Below are 22669 nucleotides of genomic sequence, written 5' to 3'. Positions count from 1 at the left end.
GCTACTCGCAAAAATATTTTAGTCTTTAGTTTATTGATATTGAAAATATCGGACTTTAATAAAACAGAGCCAATATCATTAATGGTCCCACTGGGTACGCCTCGCTGATTCTATAGTTGAGTTGAAGTAAATAAAATCGTGTTGGATATCCCGATACCAATTAATTAAAAAAACGGGCATGAAATTAGACTTAGTCTCAATATTAAAACCACCTACCTTCTACCAACCATAGTTATTATTATTATTATTAATATGATCGAGATATTCGAGAGAGTCCCGGTTCAAAATGTGTCAGGCGTTTACAAAGATTATATGTAGTTCAAAAATTATTGATATAATATTCCTACTTCGGATTATAGACTTTTAATTAATAACTTCATTTAGTAGGTATGTATCTTGTAAACTCGATGTCATATGCACATGAGAAACGAACCCATCTCTGCCAGAACTCATGAGTACACAGACGTTGGGCTCAAAGTTGTTGTGTGTAGGCTACAGTATTGATTTTAACAAAAATAAAGAAATAGCATATAGTAAAAACTACGCGTTGTGCTTTCATTACGATGTAACTGTTGATTGGAAATAAATAAGCGCTCACAATAACTTCCCATCGTTGAAAACAAAGAAAAGACAGGACATTGAAGCTTCTATGCGAGTGGTTCCCAATCTTTTTAATATTGTTATCTCTAAATTGTACCAAAAGCTCAATTACCCCTTTCATAAAAATAATATTTCCAGCGAACAAATTATCAAATTTATATCAACAATAACTTAAATACAGCGAAGGATTATTATTATGTCCCTACTAACCGCGCGACAGTTGCGAACACTACACGCCCAGCTTTTCCGCAGACTAGTGAAAAGTACGGGAATTACAAAAAAAAATTGACAAATCAATGAATGTCTGAATTGCGAACTGTTTGGAAACTACTGTTCCACAACATTCATTAGTCTGGCACAGAGAAAGGACCAAGCTATATCTGTATAGGGAAATTTAGAACCTAATAGTGTGCATCAGGAGCCAGTGCTCAGCATTCAGGAATATCTGACCAACAACGGCAATAAGATATTCGCCATTCTTTATCTAAATTTTGTCAGCCAAACCCAGAGCTTCTCGATAGAATGAAAACATTTTGAAAGAAATCCTTAAATCACAGCAGATCACATTCATTCTAGGTTAGGGTTGCCATGTGCCATATTTTTCCCTGACATGTCCGGGATTTTAGTGGTCAAATTTTCGTCAGGGAGAAATGTTGAAAAGTGCTTAAATATCAGGGATTTTCGAATACAGTGAATTCCTGCTACAAATCCTCAAGTTTTCAGATATTGCTCGTTCACGAATTCCTATTTTTTCAGAGATATGCCACATTCTAGCATTTTGCGTCACGGATTGCGTCGCATTCAGATAATTGTGATGTCACATATATATATATATATATATATGATCTGAATTGTCAGCATTCTGTAATCGGTATTTTGGTTGCACTTTACCTGAACTTTATTTCATGCTAGGGTTTAGTCACTAGTGCTAAAGATTACGCAACAATTTTTTATTCTATTATCACGATAAAGCGACGACAGCCTGTGCCTTGCATACATCGTAAATTTATACTATAATACTGTGCAGTATACAAGTATTGGTTGCAAAATTGGCCAAAGTGGCTCATTAAAATTTTGTCAGGGACTTTGTCTTTCCAGATATGGTAACACTATTTTAGCCGCATCAGAATTTCGAATCGAAGCAATTAAAAAAAACGGCTTGATTCTATTTTTAAAAAGATGAAAATTTAGATAACACGCGACAATTGCACGATGTAGCGACGAGTTTCATCAAATGTGTTTCATCAAACGAGTTTCGACCTCAAATGTGTGTTTCCCTACGATTACAGCGTTTCCCAGTCGTAACACACCGGATATTTCATATGGATCACACTTTAGAGCAGTGTTTCCCAACCCGAGTCCGCGGTCTCAAATGAGCCCGCGAAGCGTTTGAATGAGTCCACAACGAGCCAGAAATTCACTGCGGGCCGCAAACGTCTTTGCGAAAGTTAATTATCGGCCAAGTTACGATTTACGTTAAAATTCACATAAAACATAAAAAGCAAGTTTATTCACATATCATAAATCAAGTCAATCATTACTTGTTACTGCGTATGGCTGGGCATATATTCGAATATTCAACTATTAGAATAGCAATTCACTATATTCGAAAATTTGGTAACAAGTGACGCGACAGGTCAAAACGATTGGGTTTCACAACTCACTTGCGAATTTCCGACGGAAACCCGAGCACATGCGTGGTGTTTCTCGCGAGTTCGAACGAGAAATAATTTTTTTTTAGTTGGTCCCAATGGTGGCAACCCAAATTTTCTAAATTAAGAAGCGGCAATACAAAAAAACTGAAAATAAAACGTAGAACACCATAACTTTTGTTTTATGATTGTACGCGACCGATTAAAAACGTTTCTTTAGACATTGCAAATGGCAAAATTTCGGGTGATACTGTAGTATATGTGCCAGGGCATATTCCCTTAGGCCTCCACATTGGTACGTACAGTACTGGAGCGCCGTAAGTGTTGTACGAACAGCTCAGATTTGTTGAATTCACAAAAATACGAATCAAAACAAAATATAATCGGGCACATCACGCATTTTTGTGTCCACGGATTGTCATGATATTTTCTGATTAGTATTGCTTTTATTTCTTCAACACAAAAGCAGAATAAAATGATCACCATTAAATTAATAATAAAGCATGACGGTATTTTTGATTTTCAAATATACTTTAAATATATTTTTAATAAGTACTAAATCAAGTTGTACTTTATAGCAGAATAGTAGGATTTTTCTAACGACGATAACAAATTTGCAAGATCTCTAAAAATATGTATCAAAACTAAATATAATCGGGCAATATGTTAGTAGATTGCTGTGGCATTTCAAAGAAGTAATGCTATCATCTTGTCGTAAGTCGACGCAACCGCGAGTTACCATGAACACAATTAAAATAGAAAGACAATTTAAGTTCTCGTCGTTGTCATGGATTGAATATAGTTCGACAGAAAAGGCCATTATACACTAAAAAAATCGACTCTTTTAACGGACGCGTAATTGCGGCGAAAATTCCGATTTTGAAATTCGTTCAAATTACGTTGTGTTTGGTTTTATAGCTTTTTCACACAGAGTACTGTTGCAATAAACGCACCTTGAGTCCGCAAAGGTTTTCGCCGGTGAGAAATTAGTCCGCGACCAAAAAAGGTTGGGTCACACTTTTTTAGAGGAACCAATGGTTTCTTTCAATTTTTTTTAGACTATTTAAGATGCTAAGAAGTTTCACAAATATGACATTATAAAAACGTTTCTTTCAATTACCTATGTAATTTCAATATAATAACAACATTATTCCTCATTTAAAACATAGGTCTGCGATTCTTCCCTCGGTATCATTTTTTTTCTTAAAATCACGGCGCAAGTGGTACTAACGCATATTTCACCGGCGTCTATCATTTGGATGAATTTTGGAGGCCAATTTTAGTAGAAACGATCACTATACATCCGGTATTGTTTGCGAACATAAATTTGGGAAATAAGTAAATATAAATGAGTGACAAACCTCTAAGTATCCTTTAAGTGTAACCTATGTAACCACTATGTAAAAAAATAAGTATTTGATTGAAAAAAAATTCTCTAATATATATATTAGGTCAGGGTGGTCCAAGGTTGTCGGCCTTGCGGGCCACACTATTAATTTTGTATTGTTCGCGGGCCACAATAGTGCCATGAATAGGTAAACAGTATACAAACAAACACTTTTACTCCACAGTGACACCGTGTGTCCCATCACTAATTAATTAATAACTCGCTATTTATACGACATAATCCATCCAAAATCAATAGGCTTCTGATCCGAGCTATGATGAATGCATATGCAAAATTTGGAGCGGATTCATCCTCGCTTACGTGAGATATCGCGTGTATCTAACAGACAAACAAACTAATAGCAACATACTTAAGATCGATAAGTAACAATACTTCGACTTACAGAATGTTGGCTGCAATGCTGAGCTAGCGGAAGTTTAGTATCTTAAAGTCGGTTCCGAAGATGCAATAGTTGTCAGTATTTTCCGCCATTTTTTGTCAAAAAAAAAGTTATAACGATATGACTACTGTTTTTTTATAAAAGATGTAATTGAGCTTTTGGTGATTCGGTTTAGGACCGATACAATCTTGATAAATATTTTTTGCAAATATTTTTTGTTGTAGAACTAACTTCAGCAGGAACTTTTTTTAAAATATAACGTCCCACGTTCGCTTGTTATGACAATATTTTTTTTAAATTCGTACAAATATATTATCAGTTTCTACACGCTTGTAATCGCAAAATCCAAATGTCCGTGCATTTTTGGAGGCATCAAATAATTACAAACTTTACCGCAATCACATATTGAAATCATTTATTTTTAGACATCTACCAATTTTGTAATCTTAAATTTCTAGGTGTAATGAAAAAGATTCTTTAAACGTCTTCGGCATATGCTTCGATCCATTGTTTGGTCCGACTTGATTTTTTCTGCTCTCGAATAAATTGGGCGCTGTTAGTATCCATCATTGCAAATACGCCTCCTGAAAAAAGGCTATCATTCTTGAGAGAAAGGAATTTTAGGCTGATAGAATGGATAAAAGACGAAAGGTAATTTATTCTGAATGAATAAAACAAAGTTTGCATGTGCCAATAACATTTTAAGCTTACCAGTGTGAATAAAAAGAATCCGCTTCCCATTGAATCGTTTCGGAGTGTTCTTTAATTCGTCTATTAGACCTTTAATTGCTTTTCCAACATTTACAGGGTCACTATATATACCCGTTGTTTTGGCAATTTTCAGATAGTAGGCTAAAAAAAGCCACATCGCCTAATATTTCATTTTGTAAACCAACCTTGGAACAAACCAATTTCTTCTTTTGTGGAATTTTTGTCAATGTTTTGCTCCATCATTTCTTCCCACGCTCGTATATACCCGAATACGCCTAGCTCGTTGTCGCCACCAGGTGGTATACAACATGTTTCTTTGCCGGTCGTTTTTCTGATAAAAAATGTTACATGGCTTAAAATCAAAAATGATGATGCCATTTTAAATTAAAAAATAATACTTGCCGAATATGATTTATAAGTATATTTTGTTTCTCAGAAACTTGTACGTCTTTGAAAGATGTCCATGACAAAAGATATATACCTATTCGGGCTGGCAAATTCCATTACCAGAAAGTTGCCACTTGGAACTGTTGTTGTGCAGTTCTACAATGATTTGCAAGGTTTGGTGAAATGATGCAGTAATGGTGAAACGAATGCACTAATTAAACAAGAAAGCTACGCCCAAATATATGGACACGTCTGTTCGCGGTACAGTACGGTTTACCGTACCGTCAGATCACAGTCTACTAATATATTCACACCAAGCGAAGCAGTACAGTCGGACACCAAATGGCGTCCGAGATGCAGGGCAGTCGGACTCAAAATAGCGTCCGATTTCCGCAGAACGTTTTGAATTTTATCTGTAACCACTGAAATTTTTAGAGCAATTGGTCCAGTAATGAAAGAGAAAAGCGACTTTTTAGATTTTCTACTAGGTGTCCAAAAAGTGTCAAAGAACAACAACAACAACATAATATTGAAACGATCGCTGTGTCCACTACGTGTCCAATAAAACAGTGGGATGTACCTGCGAACAATCTTTCAACGTGGCAATTTTGCAAATAAGAAGACCTTTGCATCAAATTTGAAATCGAATATCGATAGATATTGAAGCATTCAAATGCAAGTTATTTTACCAAATCTATCTTTGTTGGAAGCAAGACCAAAATCGTATATCAAATTTAATACTAAAATAATGGCAGAAAATAGGTACTGTATGTGATATATATATATATTTGCTGAATTAGGGCGCTTTTAAACTATATAAACACTCTTAATCTCATGAAATTAAGTCGAACCTCATCCATATCCCTCAGTATCAAGTGACAATTCATCCCGACTTGTTTGGCAGCTCACTTCTTGCGTGGTTTGATTGCGTAAATCCATTTGTAACCACGCTCGTACAACCATTTGCTTTGGCATCAGTTAACAGAAATTCTAATTTTATAGCCTAGATAATAGTGGAAGTTAATACAGATTGTCAATTATATATGTCATTGTTGAACAGCGAATGGCAACATCTTGTTTCCACTAAGTAAACATCCCGTCAAATCGTCTCGTTTAACGAACAATTGAAAATCTTCCGGAATATCTTCGATTTTTCATTCGTGAATAGGGTGTAATGAATGAGAAATATAGTACCTTGATATAAGGCTTTATTCAACTTAAATTTAAAGCACTCTTAGAATGAATCTAAAATAATATAACACAAGCAAATGTTATTAAACAAGAAAACAAATACGTATCGAATTGCAGATGCTAACAGTAAGCGGCTCAATAGTTAAATGAATAAAGTTAAAAGAATTAACACACTACAACTAGAGCACAGCAATGATTGGTGTCCGATTCAAAACGCCACAGCAATCATCGCTTGACTGCAGCTGTATAAACAAATAGATACATTGAGTTGCATTTCCAAGTTATCACATTCACCGCCACTTTAGAGATTTAGTCTGTCTACGGTTCGGCGTTCCCTGGTTGATCTCCTTAGAACTGGAGGCGATGGAGATCTAGAGACAATATTATTTTCAACAATATCTTCTTGCGTTTGAGTTTTATTGTTTCCTTGATTGATAGATGGAGACATAGGTTGAATCGAAGACTCCGTCTCTAACGTGCAATGGTGTTTCATGGTTGATATTGTCTGTCCCTTGCCTATTCATCGAAATTTCGTAACCGACAGGGGCCAGATGTTTTGAGGCCACAGTTGTTTCTCTGCCATCTGGAAATCGAACATGAGCATATTGTGGATTTGCTTCCAGAAGCTCGACTTCATCTACTAAAGGTTCGGTTTTCGACTTCCTGACATATCTTTTCAAAAGCACTGGTCCCGGCGTTGACATCCAGGATGGAATAGAACATCCAGACGTAGATCTTCTGGAGAATTTGAAAACTCGCTCATGAGGAGTCTCATTGGTGGCTGTACACAATAACGACCGTATGGAATGCAAAACATCAGGCAAAACCTCATGCCACAATTGAACAGGAAGACGTTTCGATTTCAGCGCCAACTTCACCCCATTCCATATCGTGCCATTAAAACGTTCAACCTGTCCATTTCCTGCAGGATTATATGGTGTAGTGCGACTTGTTGCAATACCTTTGTCATTGAGAAAAGAGCGAAGTTCTCGACTCATGAAAGCAGAACCTCTGTCTGAATGTATAAAAGCAGGCATTCCAAATGTAGTGAATAGTTGCGTGAGACATTTAATGACACTTGCTAAGGAAACATCTGGACATGGGAATGCAAACGGAAATCTCGAAAATTCATCGACTACGCACAGAAAGTATCGATTATTATTGTTTGACGGTAGAGGTCCTTTAAAGTCTATATTGAGACGTTCAAATGCCTGTGTAGCTTTGATAAGGTGCCCGGTGTCAGGTTTATGAAATCGCGGCTTGCATTCACAACAAACAGGACATGTTGAAATAACTTTTCGAATGTCATCCATCGAATATGGCAAATTCCTGACTCGAATAAAGTGAGACATTCTCGTAATTCCTGGGTGACACAGAGCGTCATGAAGTTTATACAAAAGATGATTATCGGGATCTTGTACAGTTGCGCACGATATTCTTGAAAGTGCATCAGAGGGAATATTTTCTTGCCCAGGACGATAACGAATGTCAAAACTATAGCAGCAGAGTTCGAGTCGCCATCGCATGATTTTATCATTTTTAATCTTTGTTCTGTGATTTCGATTGAACATAAATGATACGGATCTCTGATCTGTTATAAGAGTGAAATGTTTACAAGTGAGATAGTGACGCCAATGACGAACAGCCTCAATGATGGCCTTTGCTTCCTTCTCTATTGAAGGGTGTTTGAGTTCTGGACCTTGTAGCATGCGAGAGAAAAAAGCCACTGGTCTCCCACCTTGGTTTAGGGTTGCAGCCAATGCTACATCAGAGGCATCTGTTTCTACCTCAAAAGGTAAAGTTTCATCCACAGCTATAACGACAGCAGATTCTACGAGTCGCTTCAATTCGTGAAACGCATGAATTGCCTGGTCGTCGAGAGGGAAAGTTTTTCGAAGATGCTAGTGGTCTGATAGTATCAGAAAACTTTGGTATTCACTTTGAGTAGTACGAGAAAAACCCAAGACAACGCTTTAAAGCGGAAACTGAGGTAGAATCGGCAAACGCCGCAAAGGTTCTAGTCTCCCAGGATCCGGACGTATTTGGCCTTCCTCAATCTCGTAACCTAACATCTGAAGTTTTCTGGTCGAAAATATGCTTTTGTTTTCGTTCAATTTTAGATTTCGTCGTTTAGCGGCTTATAGAAACTTCTGCAAGTTGATATCATGGTCTTGTTGAGTATGCCCACAAATGGTAATGTTATCGAGATACGCGAAAACACCGGTCAGGTTTTCTTCCTTTACCAGGTTCATCATTGCCCTCTGGAAGCAGGCCACACCATTTGTGACTCCAAACGGTAAACGAGTGAACTGGAACAGAGCACCCGCAGCTTCGAAAGCAGTATATTTCTGGTCTTCCTTTTCAAGTGGAACCTGATGGTATGCACTTTTTAAATCCACTGTGCTATACACACGATAATGAGCAATTTCGTTGATTATATCGCTCATATTAGGTAAAGGAAACGCGTCTAACTGAGTAAATTTATTGATGGTCTGTTAATAATCGATTACAAACCTTCGTTTCCGATTTTCACCCTTTACGACGACAACTTGAGCTCTCCACGGAGATCTGCTAGGCGTTACAATTCCTTCCTGTAACAAACGGTTGACCTCCATTTCAATAAACTTTCTATCATCTTTGGAATACCAACGAGACTTTGTAGCAATAGGATGGCAGTCAGCAGTCAGATTTTTTAATGGTTCTGGTGGCAAACTTTTGAAAGTTGAAAAGCCACATACAGACATTGGAGGTCGATCGCCGCCGTAATTATAAGTTACACTTTGATGTTGTCCTTGAAAGTCTATTCCAAGTAAAATGTCACAACATAGATCATCCATTACTCTCAATATGAATTTTTGATAGTGTCGGCCCTGATATTCAATATCAGCTGCTGTGCAACCTTTTATAGGCATGGAACACGCCAGAGAAGCCATTGCTACCTTGTCCATAACTGTGTCTCTTTTGATTGGGAGGTTACACCTTTCTATGAGACGAGGGTGTATGAAACTCTGACTACTGCAACTATCAAAAAGTGCGCGTACTTTGTGTCCTTCAATATGAATCACAGACGACGACCCTCTCAATGATTTTGGGGTATTGTCAAAAGCCATTCCTAATATATACGAGTTAGAACATGCAGTGACTTCGTCAGGATTTTTTGGGTTGAAAACGGTTCCTCTGTAGACTTTTATGAAATGTCCCTTTTTATGACACTTGAAACAAAACACATTTCGGGCTGGACATTTTGAACGAGGATGTTTCTTTCCGCCACAGAAAAAGCACGCGGAATTTGCAGTAGCATATATTTTCTCGATATCACACGATGTCTCATCGTTTTGAGTTTCACTGTTTTGAGCAGCCGCAGACACAGTAGAAGGGTCGGATACTCGATAAGCTTCAGCATTCTTAATTGCTACTTCTAAGCTTCTGGCTTGATCGTATGTCGTATTAAGATCAAGGTGTTTGTTTTCCAACAAACGCTGTCGTATCCATGTGGAGTTTAAACCCCGGATAAAAGCGTCTCGGACATATGCATCTCGGTTTTGAACAGCAGATACAGCTTTGAAATTACAATGTTTGCTTAACGATTTCAATGCTTGCATGTATTCGTCTACATTTTCAGATGCTTGTTGGTTCCTGGTTGCCAGAACATGCCGAGAATAAACTTCATTGAAAGGTTTGACAAACATTGTTTTCAGAATCTCAATCGCAGTATCGTACGATTCTGCCTCCTCAATGTTTGGAATATACGAGGAGATATGAAATTCACCAGTACACCAAGTTTATCAAGGCCTTCAGACGGCAAGGCGTTTAGAAAATTATCGAAAGTCTTCTTCCAGTGTAGCCACTCACAGGATGCTTCCCTAGAGTTAGGATCTACCTCCAGTCTCTCTGGTCTCAGAACCTTGTCCATGCTTGTACCAGAATACTCTTGTGAAATGATTTAAGTTGAATAAATTGTAATGAATGAGAAATATAGTACCTTGATATAAGGCTTTATTCAACTTAAATTTAAAGCACTCTTAGAATGAATCTAAAATAATATAACACAAGCAAATGTTATTAAACAAGAAAACAAATACGTATCGAATTGCAGATGCTAACAGTAAGCGGCTCAATAGTTAAATGAATAAAGTTAAAAGAATTAACACACTACAACTAGAGCAATGATTGGTGTCTGATTCAAAACGCCACAGCAATCATCGCTTGACTGCAGCTGTATAAACAAATAGATACATTGAGTTGCATTTCCAAGTTATCACATAGGGTTTGGTGTCATTGCAATCTGTAGGGGAAAAAACAGACCACATTTTTTTTCAAAATCGAAATCGATCTTCGCGTTACTTACTATCGGTCAATTTTGCAATTCTACACTAACCATCTCATTAATAATATATTTTCATCTCTCGAACGGGAACACGTAAAAGTTTGGTCGATACAAAGAAACATTGCTAAGACTTGTCGCTTGTTGCGATAAATCATAATCAGGATATAGGGTAAATGACCTTTTCACTGAATTCACATTCGCTACAGTCGAGACTACCGGTCAAATGTTATGCGGTTCCTGAGTGATTTACAACACAACTTCAATAAATCTTCCGAGTTGTGCTACCACTACTAATATTAGATTAACAAAATCGCAAATTTATAAAAATAGATTTTATATGCGCAAATGACCATTTGTATATAAAAGTATGGCGTGACTTGTAAATGTAATAGAAAATGCAAATTTTTGTATTCGACAGTCAACTAATAAAATATTACTAATCTGATCAATCTTTTGTAATATTTCCGATGAGATCCATTTTTTCAGGAAAGTGCATTTCCAGGTAAATATCAACAAAATAATTGACTTAACGCTCGGGGAGTCAAACACTACAAATTTCTGAACCCAAAACAAGAAATTAAAGGACTTGAAAGAGAAGCTTGAATTGTTATATTGGGAAAAGATTGAATTTAAGCGGCATATTTATACGGGCGGCCAATTGCAGTTTATATTCAAGTTGCGTAAAGTTGGGTACAGAAATTTATTATATGATTTAAAGGGAGGGGGCTATGTTTTTGGATCAAGGGCTAAAGATTTCGCCCACCTAGACTGGCGGGCCATGTAAGTCTGACGTAAAAAGTTACATTTTATGAACAATATTCACAGTGGTACAAAAGAAAAGGTGGAAAACAATAAGCCTCGCGCCCAAACTAATTTAAATCGCAATCTCAACAAATTCCTTGATGTATTTTGAGCTAAAACATCAAAACTTGGTTTTAGTTTGATTGTGCCAGTATCAGGCGGGCCAGATTGGATTACCCAACGTGCCGGCCTGAGTGCCGTAGTTTACCCATGTAAGAATTCTAACGCCTACCGGAATCCTGAAGTTTGGCAACACTCTTAGTTTTCTACACTATTCTGGAGGGACATATTCTTCTATTCTGTTGTATACCCATTTATTTTGTCTGAAATAATGCTTTTTAGTTCACTGCGATGACTTGTCAAAAGACTTCTCGAATTCCTTCAACGCACACATTCACGATTGAATGCGTATTCGCTCGCTCGAAAAACTTGTTTGACAACTCAACACACCGATCTCGATCGCAGTTGTGTTTACGTCCTAACCACATTGTTTTTATTCTGAACAAGATTGTATGAAAAGCTTCGATAATATATATATATATTTTAGAGAAAAGTTAGTGATTTGAAATCTTTTGTACCAAGCCTCCGCCAAAAACAAAGCAAAACCGCCACTGCGCACAATAAAAATAAGTAGGGTTTATCCCGTTAGGGTTAGGAATGAAGATTGCGCTGAAAATCCCAATTTTCAATTTTTCATTATTTTAAAACGTGGAGGGGGGAGGGGGTCTTGAATCTCTCATTAGTGGCGAGGACTTTGAACAAAAAGATTTGAACCAAAATTACTCTTTAACTCGTTCAATTTCTAATTTAAAAAAAATAATCACCCCTGAAGGGATTTACTCAGACCACTTTGGCATGCTTGTGGTGTGGAATCAAAAGAACTCAAATTGCCGCTAGCAAGATTTACCGACATACTGGTTCCTGATGACTTACCGCTTACGATTTTCAGGGAATTGATAATAAAATATTTCAGTTTGTCCTCCGTGGAAACACATTTAAGGATATATATGTTAGGACAGGTTGGTCCAAAGTTGCGGGGTTGAAGGGCCGCAAAAACTTTTGAGGAGGTCTCGCGGGCCGCAGTCGGTGAAAACCCAGGAGTGATCAAAACATCGCGAGTTCACTCACTTTGAATATATATATTTAAGAATGAGAGTCCATCATTTGAATGAGTGAGTTTTCCAAGAAAACTATATGAAGACTTTAGTTACGGTATTTCAAAATTGCTTCCCAAGAAATGTCGTGGTATTTTCGGTATATTTTATCGTGTTTGGTTTCGTAATGTCGCTCATAGTTATATTTTTTTCATGGCGGATAGTACTTGAAAACACACCAGACACCGTGGTTTAATGTTTTTGTGGGCAAGGAAATACGTTTACTTCGGTCAATACCTCGCTGTTTACTTCGATCACCTTCTCTCAACACTCATTGTATGATGCATTGTTATATTGAAAAAATTATTACTTGTAGCGTGAGCAGGCCTAGCGCTACCGTCAAAAAACCACAGCCAAGTCCGTCTAAGTTGGGAACTCACACCCAAATAAAAAAAAAAACTGGATCGCGCGGCCGGCGCTAAGTCAGCTCTGCGGTTCGTCACTGCTGTCACACGACCACGACTTGAAAATAGAAGAGTGTTTTGGTTAAAATAAAGGCACAAACAGTCTCTTCAAATAAAGAGTTACTTGACGCGAGCTCATCTCACCGGCTTGGTCCAGTCTGCACAAGACCATTCATTCTCCTTTTACCGATCACAGGACGTCATTTCCATATACGGTAAGCACTGTCTTGTATGCTATGTATATAGCAGGAGGTGGCTTCTGTCATTATAGGTAATAATCCCTGACTTACAAAAAGATATTCACAAATGCATGCACCATCACCTGTTGAAATGCAATGAATAGAAATTCGTAAACTTAGATTCGTTGATATTTTGAATAAAAATCATTTCAACTTCATTCAAGACTTATGAGTTCCATGACAAATTCACGAGATGCCATAGAACTAAAATATTTTAGTTTTGCTGAAGACTTCACAACCAACGATGAAACTATCTCTGGGAGCTATAAACAAATAGTCTCTATTGGAATATTCTTTTGCTACGCCTGATATTGCCTCAACATGCCATGCCGCAAAGCAAGTTCATTGGGAGGAACCACTGCGTCATTTTACCTATATATATTAGATTAAAATTCTCTCCTTCAATCCAATTTTCAACATGGTCTCCGAAAAATACTGATTGAAATAAGTTTCAATCGAAATACATCGACCCAATCAATGATTCTTGATCTATCTTCTTGATCGCAGCCGCTCAACATTCTATCCTTTATAGCAGTGGTTCTCAAACTAGGGTTTGAGAGCCGCATGCGGCTCTCAACAACCTTTGCTCCGGCTCTTGTTAATGCTTTAAAAATTAATTACTTTCAAAGAAAATTTTTCATTGAAATTTAATCATTGACTTGAAATTAAAATGCGGAAGTCTATCAGTCAGTCGAATGGGATTCCCCGTGTTTATTTGCGTAGCGTTGACTGAACTACAAGATGCAACAGTAAGTGTTTTCGCGGCTACTCGGACACTTTTCACTTGGAAAGATTTTAGACATGGCTGTAATCATTGGCTTCCTTTTGTGGATTTTCAGTTTTTGTCGCATTCCCGAATGTTATGTATAAATCAAATAACTCAATGACTGTTTTAGTATTTAGTATACTCTTGCGTTTACATCAGCGACAGCTGTTGAATACATTAAGGGCTGATTCCAAAACCAAATTAATTTTATTCTGAGTTTTATCCTCTGCCTTCGATTTGATCTTCCCTATCACCGCATGTAAATTAACCGTACCTGTTTAAAGTGAACGGTAACCGAGATGCAGATATTTATTAAAATGATAATTAGGTTTCTGGTGCTTGTCTATGGTGTTCGTGTTATTTTAGTATTAGATAGATAAACCTGGCAAATTTACGATTGCGTGAATCCTGAATGTTGATTTAAAATAGCGATTGAATAATTTGGCAATAAAGGCATTCCTAGGGCTTTCTCCCTAATAGAGGGTCAGACGCTAATTACTACTAATTTCTTCAAGTTTTAACGTTTTTGTTTCAACAAAACAACGCCCCGATGGTTATTATAGCTAAAATACTTACTGAGTAATGCTTAATTTTTTTTACGTAATTTGCAAATTCAGCACTTCACTTTGATGTGTTTGATTATGTCATGCCTTAAGGCTTAATTATTACTGCCCAAATGCTTCAAAATTTAACAATTGTAATTATTTTCGATGATAATACCGCAACAATTCTGTGAATGAGTCAGTGTGCATTGTTACAACGAAATTCACGATTGATTTTACATTCTACTCTTGGCTCAACGGCCATGCATGGTCTAGTGAAATGTTTACATATTCGAAACCTTACTTGGCCAAGGATGGGAGGGATCACTAAAGAGCTGATACAAAGTGATTTAAATGGAGTAGGACATGACATTTCTTATATGGTCACAACTTAATGAGCGTTTTTCATACAAGTAACTCATACCAGCTTTTGGAAAAACTTTTGGTCATTTTTAAATCCATGCATAAATAACTAGAGTTTTTTAACGACCTAAAATCGCCTTTTTCACAATGAAACGCCGAAAAGTCATTTTAACATTTACTTTTAATCAACTTTATGTTCGGTAATGTAAGAAATGGCAAATGACATGTCACCAAGCATGCGGAGTTTAAAATCTGGTTAATTTATTTTAAATACCTAATCTGGTTTGACGTTTTTAAATTTACGGAACGGACGGTAAGTTTTTCTTTGCAAAATATGGAATTGAAACGACACGTTAAGTGTAAAGATAGCATATAGCACCATAACCCAGAGACAACGGCTTTTCAAATTTGTCGTTTTTTTCCTGATAGCGACCGCCATTGGGAAATCTCGCACAATTCACGATTGAGTTGGAGACGCGTGAGTTCGGTGTCCAAGCAGAACGACGCAGGTCATGTGGTACCGGATATTCGAATAGTAAAATGCCATTCGAATATTTTATTGTTTGAATATTCTGCCCAGCCCTAGTTGTTACGTGTGCTGTTGTTACGATGTCTTGGTATTTTAAATACGCACTTAAGGTTTGTTGCTATTTTACCTTGCGTTGTTTGTGCGCGGCTCTTCATAACTTTGAGGTTTGAAATGCGGCTCTGGGATTAAAAAAGATTGAGAACCACTGCTTTATATTATAAACGAACAGCGGAGCAAAGTTTATACCAAAAACAAATCGCTAGTTTCTTGGTGCTCGGCGGAGTGCGATAAAGCTAAGTTAGGATAATAAGAGCAATATACTTAGTAATGAAAACAACATGGAATTGCAACAATTTAATCGAATTTGCGATGTGCAGAGTAAAATGTAAACTGTAAAGAGACAATCCTAAGAGCCAATAAAAATAGATAGAATATTGTAATTCTTTGAACAAGCAAAGTAGTCTATCAAAAGTTTGCAGGGGCGTAGCCAGGAATGACGCAGATGAAATTTATACGAGTCAATTTTTTTGAGGTCGGTATTCAACATGGTTGTTTGTGATAACTACTGCCAGGAATTTATTATGTGCAAGTTAAACTTCGAAAGGAAAACACATTCAATTCTATTCCAATCAAAGGTAACTTTTCTATGAAATAGTTAAAGTTGACTATGTCATCAAAAATGAATACGACTCCTGGTAAAGATGGAATATGGTACGATATATAATCCAACGTTTTCCGGATATTTCTAAAATAAAACTTTTGTCCCTTATTCCAAGTCATTGGCTGCCTTCTACTATAATGCTAATACTCAAATTCAATAACTGGCTACGTAGTCTAATTCTTATAGACCCGTGGGCTTAGCCGGTTACAATTGACATGTTATGTTTGCACGATGAAGTGCATAAAGCAATCAATAACAATAGTCAATAGGCATATCATAGCCGTTCTCTCAGATATATCTAACGCGCTCACTATATGGTATAACGTGCTGGAATCTCGAAATTACAATCACTCAGAATTCGAGGACGTATGTGCATAAATTCAATACTCCGAAAAATAACTTTTCAGGGTCGCATCGGACCGACTTTATCCTGAACATTTTAACACGAAATGGAATAATGCAACTTGCCAGGTAGTGTGATTAGTACCATCTCATTTTCATCAATGATTAACGACTTGCAAACGAACATAACATCATCAGTGTAACTTTGTCCTTTTCGATGTATCCTGGCAAATACATGTATCACACAGGGGAAGGGACTAAAATATCAGATATCTGGCCATCGTGGGGCATTTTGTTAGTCACCACTGAGTAGGCGGAACAAATTGACGATTTGGAAACTCTAAACTGCATATCAAGATTTTCGTTGGCAGTCTCGAGCTGAATCGATCGGGGGGCGTCATCTCACTCGGCCCCGAGATCCGCTCGGCTCGGGTGTTCTAGATTCGAATACCGCAACATTTTTGACTGGAATGTTTTAGTCGACTTCCGAAGTATCACTGTACAATCAATTTATATTGTACTACTAAATCGTATTATGTGATATTTTTTTTTATCTAGGGATTTTTCTAACGTTGATTAACATTTGGGTGGTATCATTGTGATAATGTGGAATAGGTGTTGCAAGAACACATCAAATTTGTATTCAAATTCGTAACATCGCAAAAATACGAATCAAAACTAAATGTAATCGGGTTGTTTGAAACACCTTTTATGGCCGTGATATTTTGTAGTAATGTTCTTATTTTGTCGGGGTAGTAGGTTACATTGAACACACAATTAAATTAATAAAGCAAGACATTATAAATAGACTCGGATTAGTCGTCGATTGTATACTTTACGCAACTGCAAAATCATCATCCGACAAAAAATACATAACAGAAAAAACATTATCCTTGGAAAAAGTGTGCTTTTTTACTAGTGGCCTGCCTATTTGCTGCGACAGTTTCATAGAAATTCACGGAGTTCTTCCGATATACACCGAATAAACTGAATCGCCTGAATGCTTCGCGGGCCGCACGAAATTTTATTGGCAGGTCACATGCGGCCCGCGGGCCGCAGGTTTGTCAACTATGTACTAAAGGAAAGAAATAAATGGTAGCTATGGCGACGCCGTCTGGTGTTAGTTAGGGTAATCGGACAAGCAAAAATATAAATATCTGTCAAAAGGTGAGACTCCACTGATCCAATTATTAAAAAAATCTCTCGCGTGTTTTAATCAGTTTTATTCCCTCTTTCTTTTTATACGTGAACGAAATTTAAATAAAAGGTCAATGCATTAAGGTCTTTTATTCTGAATAATAAGGTTTAACAAGAAAAAATAATCAAATCAAAATTCGTTGTCTGAATCCGTCATTATCGAGCCGTCATCTGTATTGTCAGGAAGAAGAGCGAACCTGGAAACAAAAAAAAATAATAAATATTTTTTTATACATTAGGAAGTATCGAGGTAGCAAAGCATGATAAGTTAATTTATATATATATATATTAAATGTCGGAATGATACGAAAGCTGATGCATGTTTAAATATTGAAACAAATGAAATTCGCAAACAAATATACTTTATCTATTCTTGTACGTAAATTGAGTAATTATTGAAATGTTTTAATTGATTTTTGCGGCAGTATGAATTTAGTTAGATTTGGCCTGGATTTAGTGAATGCAGTGCAATATCATGAAAATCATAATTTTATATACCTACGTCCTACAGGATCAACGATTCCAACGCATCTACCAGGTCCAATATGTACCCTTTAGTGATCGTTGTCATCAAATGATTGAGATGCTTCTTCAGATTTGTCACCTGTACAATTACAACAATTGTTACAAAGCTTGAAATTCAAAATAATTCTCATCTGTTGTCTTAAATTTATTCAGAAATTGCAAAGCGTATCGAAGTAACAGAATAAATTTGCTGAATACATAAGTAATGCAATCTAATTATTCAACCAATAAAATTAAGATCCTATTTATAATTACCTGTGTCCTTGTTTCCCAACATTCCCCAAGCAAAAAAGGCGGGCCATATTCTCTCTTTATCTTCGGCCGAACGAAATGCCTTCTCGGACTGGTCACCTAGTAATATTACAAAAATATCGTAAAAAGCCGATATTTCAACATTTTGACCGAGATGTCACCTGAAGTAGATCCTGTTTATAATTACCTGTGCCCTTGTCTCCCAACATTCCCCAAGCAAAAAAGGCGGGCCATATTCTCTCTTTATCTTCGGCCGAACGTAATGCCTTCTCGGACTGGTCACCTAGCAATATTACAAAAATATCGTAATAAGCCGATATTTCAACATTTTGACCGAGATGTCACCTGAAGTAGATCCTGTTTATAATTACCTGTGTCCTTGTCTCCCAACGTTCCCCAAGCAAAAAAGGCGGGCCATATTCTCTCTTTATCTTCGGCCGAACGCAATGCCTTCTCGGACTGGTCACCTAGTAATATTACAAAAATATCGTAATAAGCCGATATTTCAACATTTTGACCGAGATGTCACCTGAAGTAGATCCTGTTTATAATTACCTGTGTCCTTGTCTCCCAACATTCCCCAAGCAAAAAAGGCGGGCCATATTCTCTCTTTATCTTCTGCCGAACGCAATGCCTTCTCGGACTGGTCACCTAGCAATATTACAAAAATATGGTAATAAGCCGATATTTCAACATTTTGACCGAGATGTCACCTGAAGTAGATCCTATTTATAATACCTGTGTCCTTGTCTCCCAAGCTTCCCCAAACAAAAGAGGCGGGCCATAGTTTCTCTTTATCTTCGGCCGAACGCAATGCCTTCTCAGACTGCTCACCTGTTAATATTACAAAAATATCGTAAAAAGCCGATATTTCAACATTTTGACCGAGATGTCACCTGAAGTAGATCCTATTTATAATACCTGTGTCCTTGTCTCCCAAGCTTCCCCAAACAAAAGAGGCGGGCCATAGTCTCTCTTTATCTTCGGCCGAACGCAATGCCTTCTCAGACTGCTCACCTGTTAATATTACAAAAATATGGTAATAAGCCGATATTTCAACATTTTGACCGAGATGTCACCTGAAGTAGATCCTATTTATAATACCTGTGTCCTTGTCTCCCAAGCTTCCCCAAACAAAAGAGGCGGGCCATAGTCTCTCTTTATCTTCGGCCGAACGCAATGCCTTCTCAGACTGCTCACCTGTTAATATTACAAAAATATGGTAATAGGCCGATATTTCAACATTTTGACCGAGATGTCACCTGAAGTAGATCCTATTTATAATACCTGTGTCCTTGTCTCCCAAGCTTCCCCAAACAAAAGAGGCGGGCCATAGTCTCTCTTTATCTTCGGCCGAACGCAATGCCTTCTCAGACTGCTCATCTGTTAATATTACAAAAATATGGTAATAAGCCGATATTTCAACATTTTGACCGAGATGTCACCTGAAGTAGATCCTATTTATAATACCTGTGTCCTTGTCTCCCAAGCTTCCCCAAACAAAAGAGGCGGGCCATAGTCTCTCTTTATCTTCGGCCGAACGCAATGCCTTCTCAGACTGCTCACCTGTTAATATTACAAAAATATGGTAATAAGCCGATATTTCAACATTTTGACCGAGATGTCACCTGAAGTAGATCCTATTTATAATACCTGTGTCCTTGTCTCCCAAGCTTCCCCAAACAAAAGAGGCGGGCCATAGTCTCTCTTTATCTTCGGCCGAACGCAATGCCTTCTCAGACTGCTCACCTGTTAATATTACAAAAATATGGTAATAAGCCGATATTTCAACATTTTGACCGAGATGTCACCTGAAGTAGATCCTATTTATAATACCTGTGTCCTTGTCTCCCAAGCTTCCCCAAACAAAAGAGGCGGGCCATAGTCTCTCTTTATCTTCGGCCGAACGCAATGCCTTCTCAGACTGCTCACCTGTTAATATTACAAAAATATGGTAATAAGCCGATATTTCAACATTTTGACCGAGATGTCACCTGAAGTAGATCCTATTTATAATACCTGTGTCCTTGTCTCCCAAGCTTCCCCAAACAAAAGAGGCGGGCCATAGTCTCTCTTTATCTTCGGCCGAACGCAATGCCTTCTCAGACTGCTCACCTGTTAATATTACAAAAATATGGTAATAAGCCGATATTTCAACATTTTGACCGAGATGTCACCTGAAGTAGATCCTATTTATAATACCTGTGTCCTTGTCTCCCAAGCTTCCCCAAACAAAAGAGGCGGGCCATAGTCTTTCTTTATCTTCGGCCGAACGCAATGCCTTCTCAGACTGCTCACCTGTTAATATTACAAAAATATCGTAAAAAGCCGATATTTCAACATTTTGACCGAGATGTCACCTGAAGTAGATCCTGTTTATAATTACCTGTGTCCTTGTCTCCCAACGTTCCCCAAGCAAAAAAGGCGGGCCATATTCTCTCTTTATCTTCGGCCGAACGCAATGCCTTCTCGGACTGGTCACCTGTTAATATTACAAAAATATCGTAAAGAGCCGATATTTCAACATTTTGCCAGTTTTACCACTTACTTATAAAGAAGAAATAAGTTTTACATAAAATACTCGACTGTAATCAGACAAAACTAAATATCTTAGTTAGTTACGATGTTTCAAATTTTTGAGCCTGAGAACACCGAAAAACTGTAATTTGATCGATGCTTTTTCAGTAAAATATGAGAAATATGAATCCAAAAATTTTTACAAAATTGAAAGTATCGGGCAAAGTGAGTCACATGTTCAATTATACTTCAACAATTTAATGAGTTTCGTAACGAAAACTAAACTGAATTTTTGAACATTTTGCAGGAAATGAAGAAATTGTTGTTGAAGTTTAGAACCTATTCGACATAATTATTTACAGCTAGAAATTCATCAACTTACGATTCTCGACAGACTTTGCGCTGCGGAAAATGAATGATTATTGCATTAGTTATTAGTTACAAAAATCCGGTTGAAAGACATTGGTAGGATTTGAAGGTTTATTTCATTTCAAAATTAAAATGAATCAGAATGTTTAAAAAGTGACGACATTCGATGATGCAATGAAGCAATGAAGCAATCAATGTCAACTAACCTGATCAATCCCAAACTGCATACCATCATGGCCAGGATAAATACAGCAATCTTTGCCGCCATTTTTCTTCAGTTTGAAGTTGTCTTGTTTGGTAGATGGAAATCGACTGTGTAGGCTGTCCACACCCGTCGCATTTTATACATTTCTCTTTCCTGTCTGTAAGCAGATGTTTCGTTGATGATGATTACAGATGTTTTTATTATTCCATGAAACATTTTTCTGGTGACATCCGGATAAATGAATACCTATTACTACTTACCATGAATTGGATCCAGCTGTAGCTGGGATAAGATATTCGATTTATATTATTCTAATAGAAAAAATTTATAAACAAAAAATAATTTAAACAAACGTACATAAGTTATTCTGATTGGCATAACAAATCTAATGCAATCTAAACGTTTTCAGAATTTTTATGAATCTAACAAACATTTTTAATGGATACAAAGATTTAATTAGTAGCTTATTCCTTTTTCTGTGCAAATTTTATCAATGTTTTAATATGCAGCAGATGTATTTATTGTCTTACCTAATTGAATAATTTGAAATATTTCGACGAAAACTCGTGCCAATAATATATTGGTAACACCTGGTCTATTCATAAAACTTACTAGAGTTTGAAACAACTCATTCGTGATTTAACTGTGACCAAACAACTGGATGATATGACTTAGTTTTCTGTTAAAACATCTGTCTGTTATAGAAATATAGTTTATATAAAAAAAAATTCCCCAATTTGCTCAGAAATTTTGCAACGCCATATTGGGGTTTTCAATTAGATTCACTAATATATCTTAATATGAATAAAACTGGCGATTCATATTAATTTCCGCTTCAATTCATTAGTAATATCTTCCATGAAAAATTGAGTTTGGTAGCAGTTAATCTGAAATTTTATTGCACAATAAATTATAGTTTTCATTTCATTTATTTTCAATGGAAATTACGTGAGTCACGTGAAGCAATAGTGGCAATCCTTTGACATACGAATACTCTGACATGTTAATATTTGATACAGAGAATGTTTCTATGTTATACAACTGATATCTACTTATGCTAAAAATTTGTACTGTATCATGATTTGTTTCATACTGTCAAACAACGAGTTAAGTTTGACCTGTAGAAGGGTTAATGTACAGGATTGCCT

General features: G+C 36.9%; 2 protein-coding genes across 15 annotated transcripts; both read right to left on the bottom strand.

Moving 5' to 3' along the window:
* Nucleotides 1–8823: 8823 nt before the first annotated feature.
* Nucleotides 8824–10017, bottom strand: LOC144420817 (uncharacterized). Its single transcript, XM_078110477.1, has one exon. It carries the CDS (start codon nt 10015–10017, stop codon nt 8824–8826), a length of 1194 nt encoding a protein of 397 aa, XP_077966603.1.
* Nucleotides 10018–17727: 7710 nt separating this feature from the next.
* On the bottom strand, nt 17728–21651 carry LOC120342572 (uncharacterized). 14 transcript variants are annotated; one of them, XM_078111130.1, is made up of 18 exons: nt 21523–21651; nt 21330–21349; nt 20817–20912; nt 20633–20728; nt 20450–20545; nt 20267–20362; nt 20084–20179; nt 19901–19996; nt 19718–19813; nt 19535–19630; nt 19352–19447; nt 19169–19264; nt 18986–19081; nt 18802–18897; nt 18618–18713; nt 18434–18529; nt 18152–18257; nt 17728–17850 (listed from the first exon to the last, which is right to left on the bottom strand). In XM_078111130.1, the coding sequence occupies exons 1-17, from the start codon at nt 21582–21584 to the stop codon at nt 18208–18210; spliced, it is 1476 nt and encodes a 491-aa protein (XP_077967256.1). In that variant the 5' UTR covers nt 21585–21651; the 3' UTR covers nt 17728–17850; nt 18152–18207. The 14 variants fall into 14 exon arrangements, with proteins under 14 accessions (XP_077967256.1, XP_077967257.1, XP_077967258.1 ...); XM_078111131.1 differs by having other exon boundaries at nt 18156–18257; XM_078111132.1 differs by lacking the exon at nt 18618–18713.
* Between the last annotated feature and the right edge of the window lie 1018 nt (nt 21652–22669).

Source organism: Styela clava, chromosome 3 (assembly GCF_964204865.1).
Source record: "Styela clava chromosome 3, kaStyClav1.hap1.2, whole genome shotgun sequence".
In the NCBI taxonomy this organism is placed as follows: domain Eukaryota; kingdom Metazoa; phylum Chordata; class Ascidiacea; order Stolidobranchia; family Styelidae; genus Styela; species Styela clava.
The sequence above is the reverse complement of the archived record's forward strand: the minus strand, read 5'-3'. Positions and strand labels throughout refer to the sequence as shown.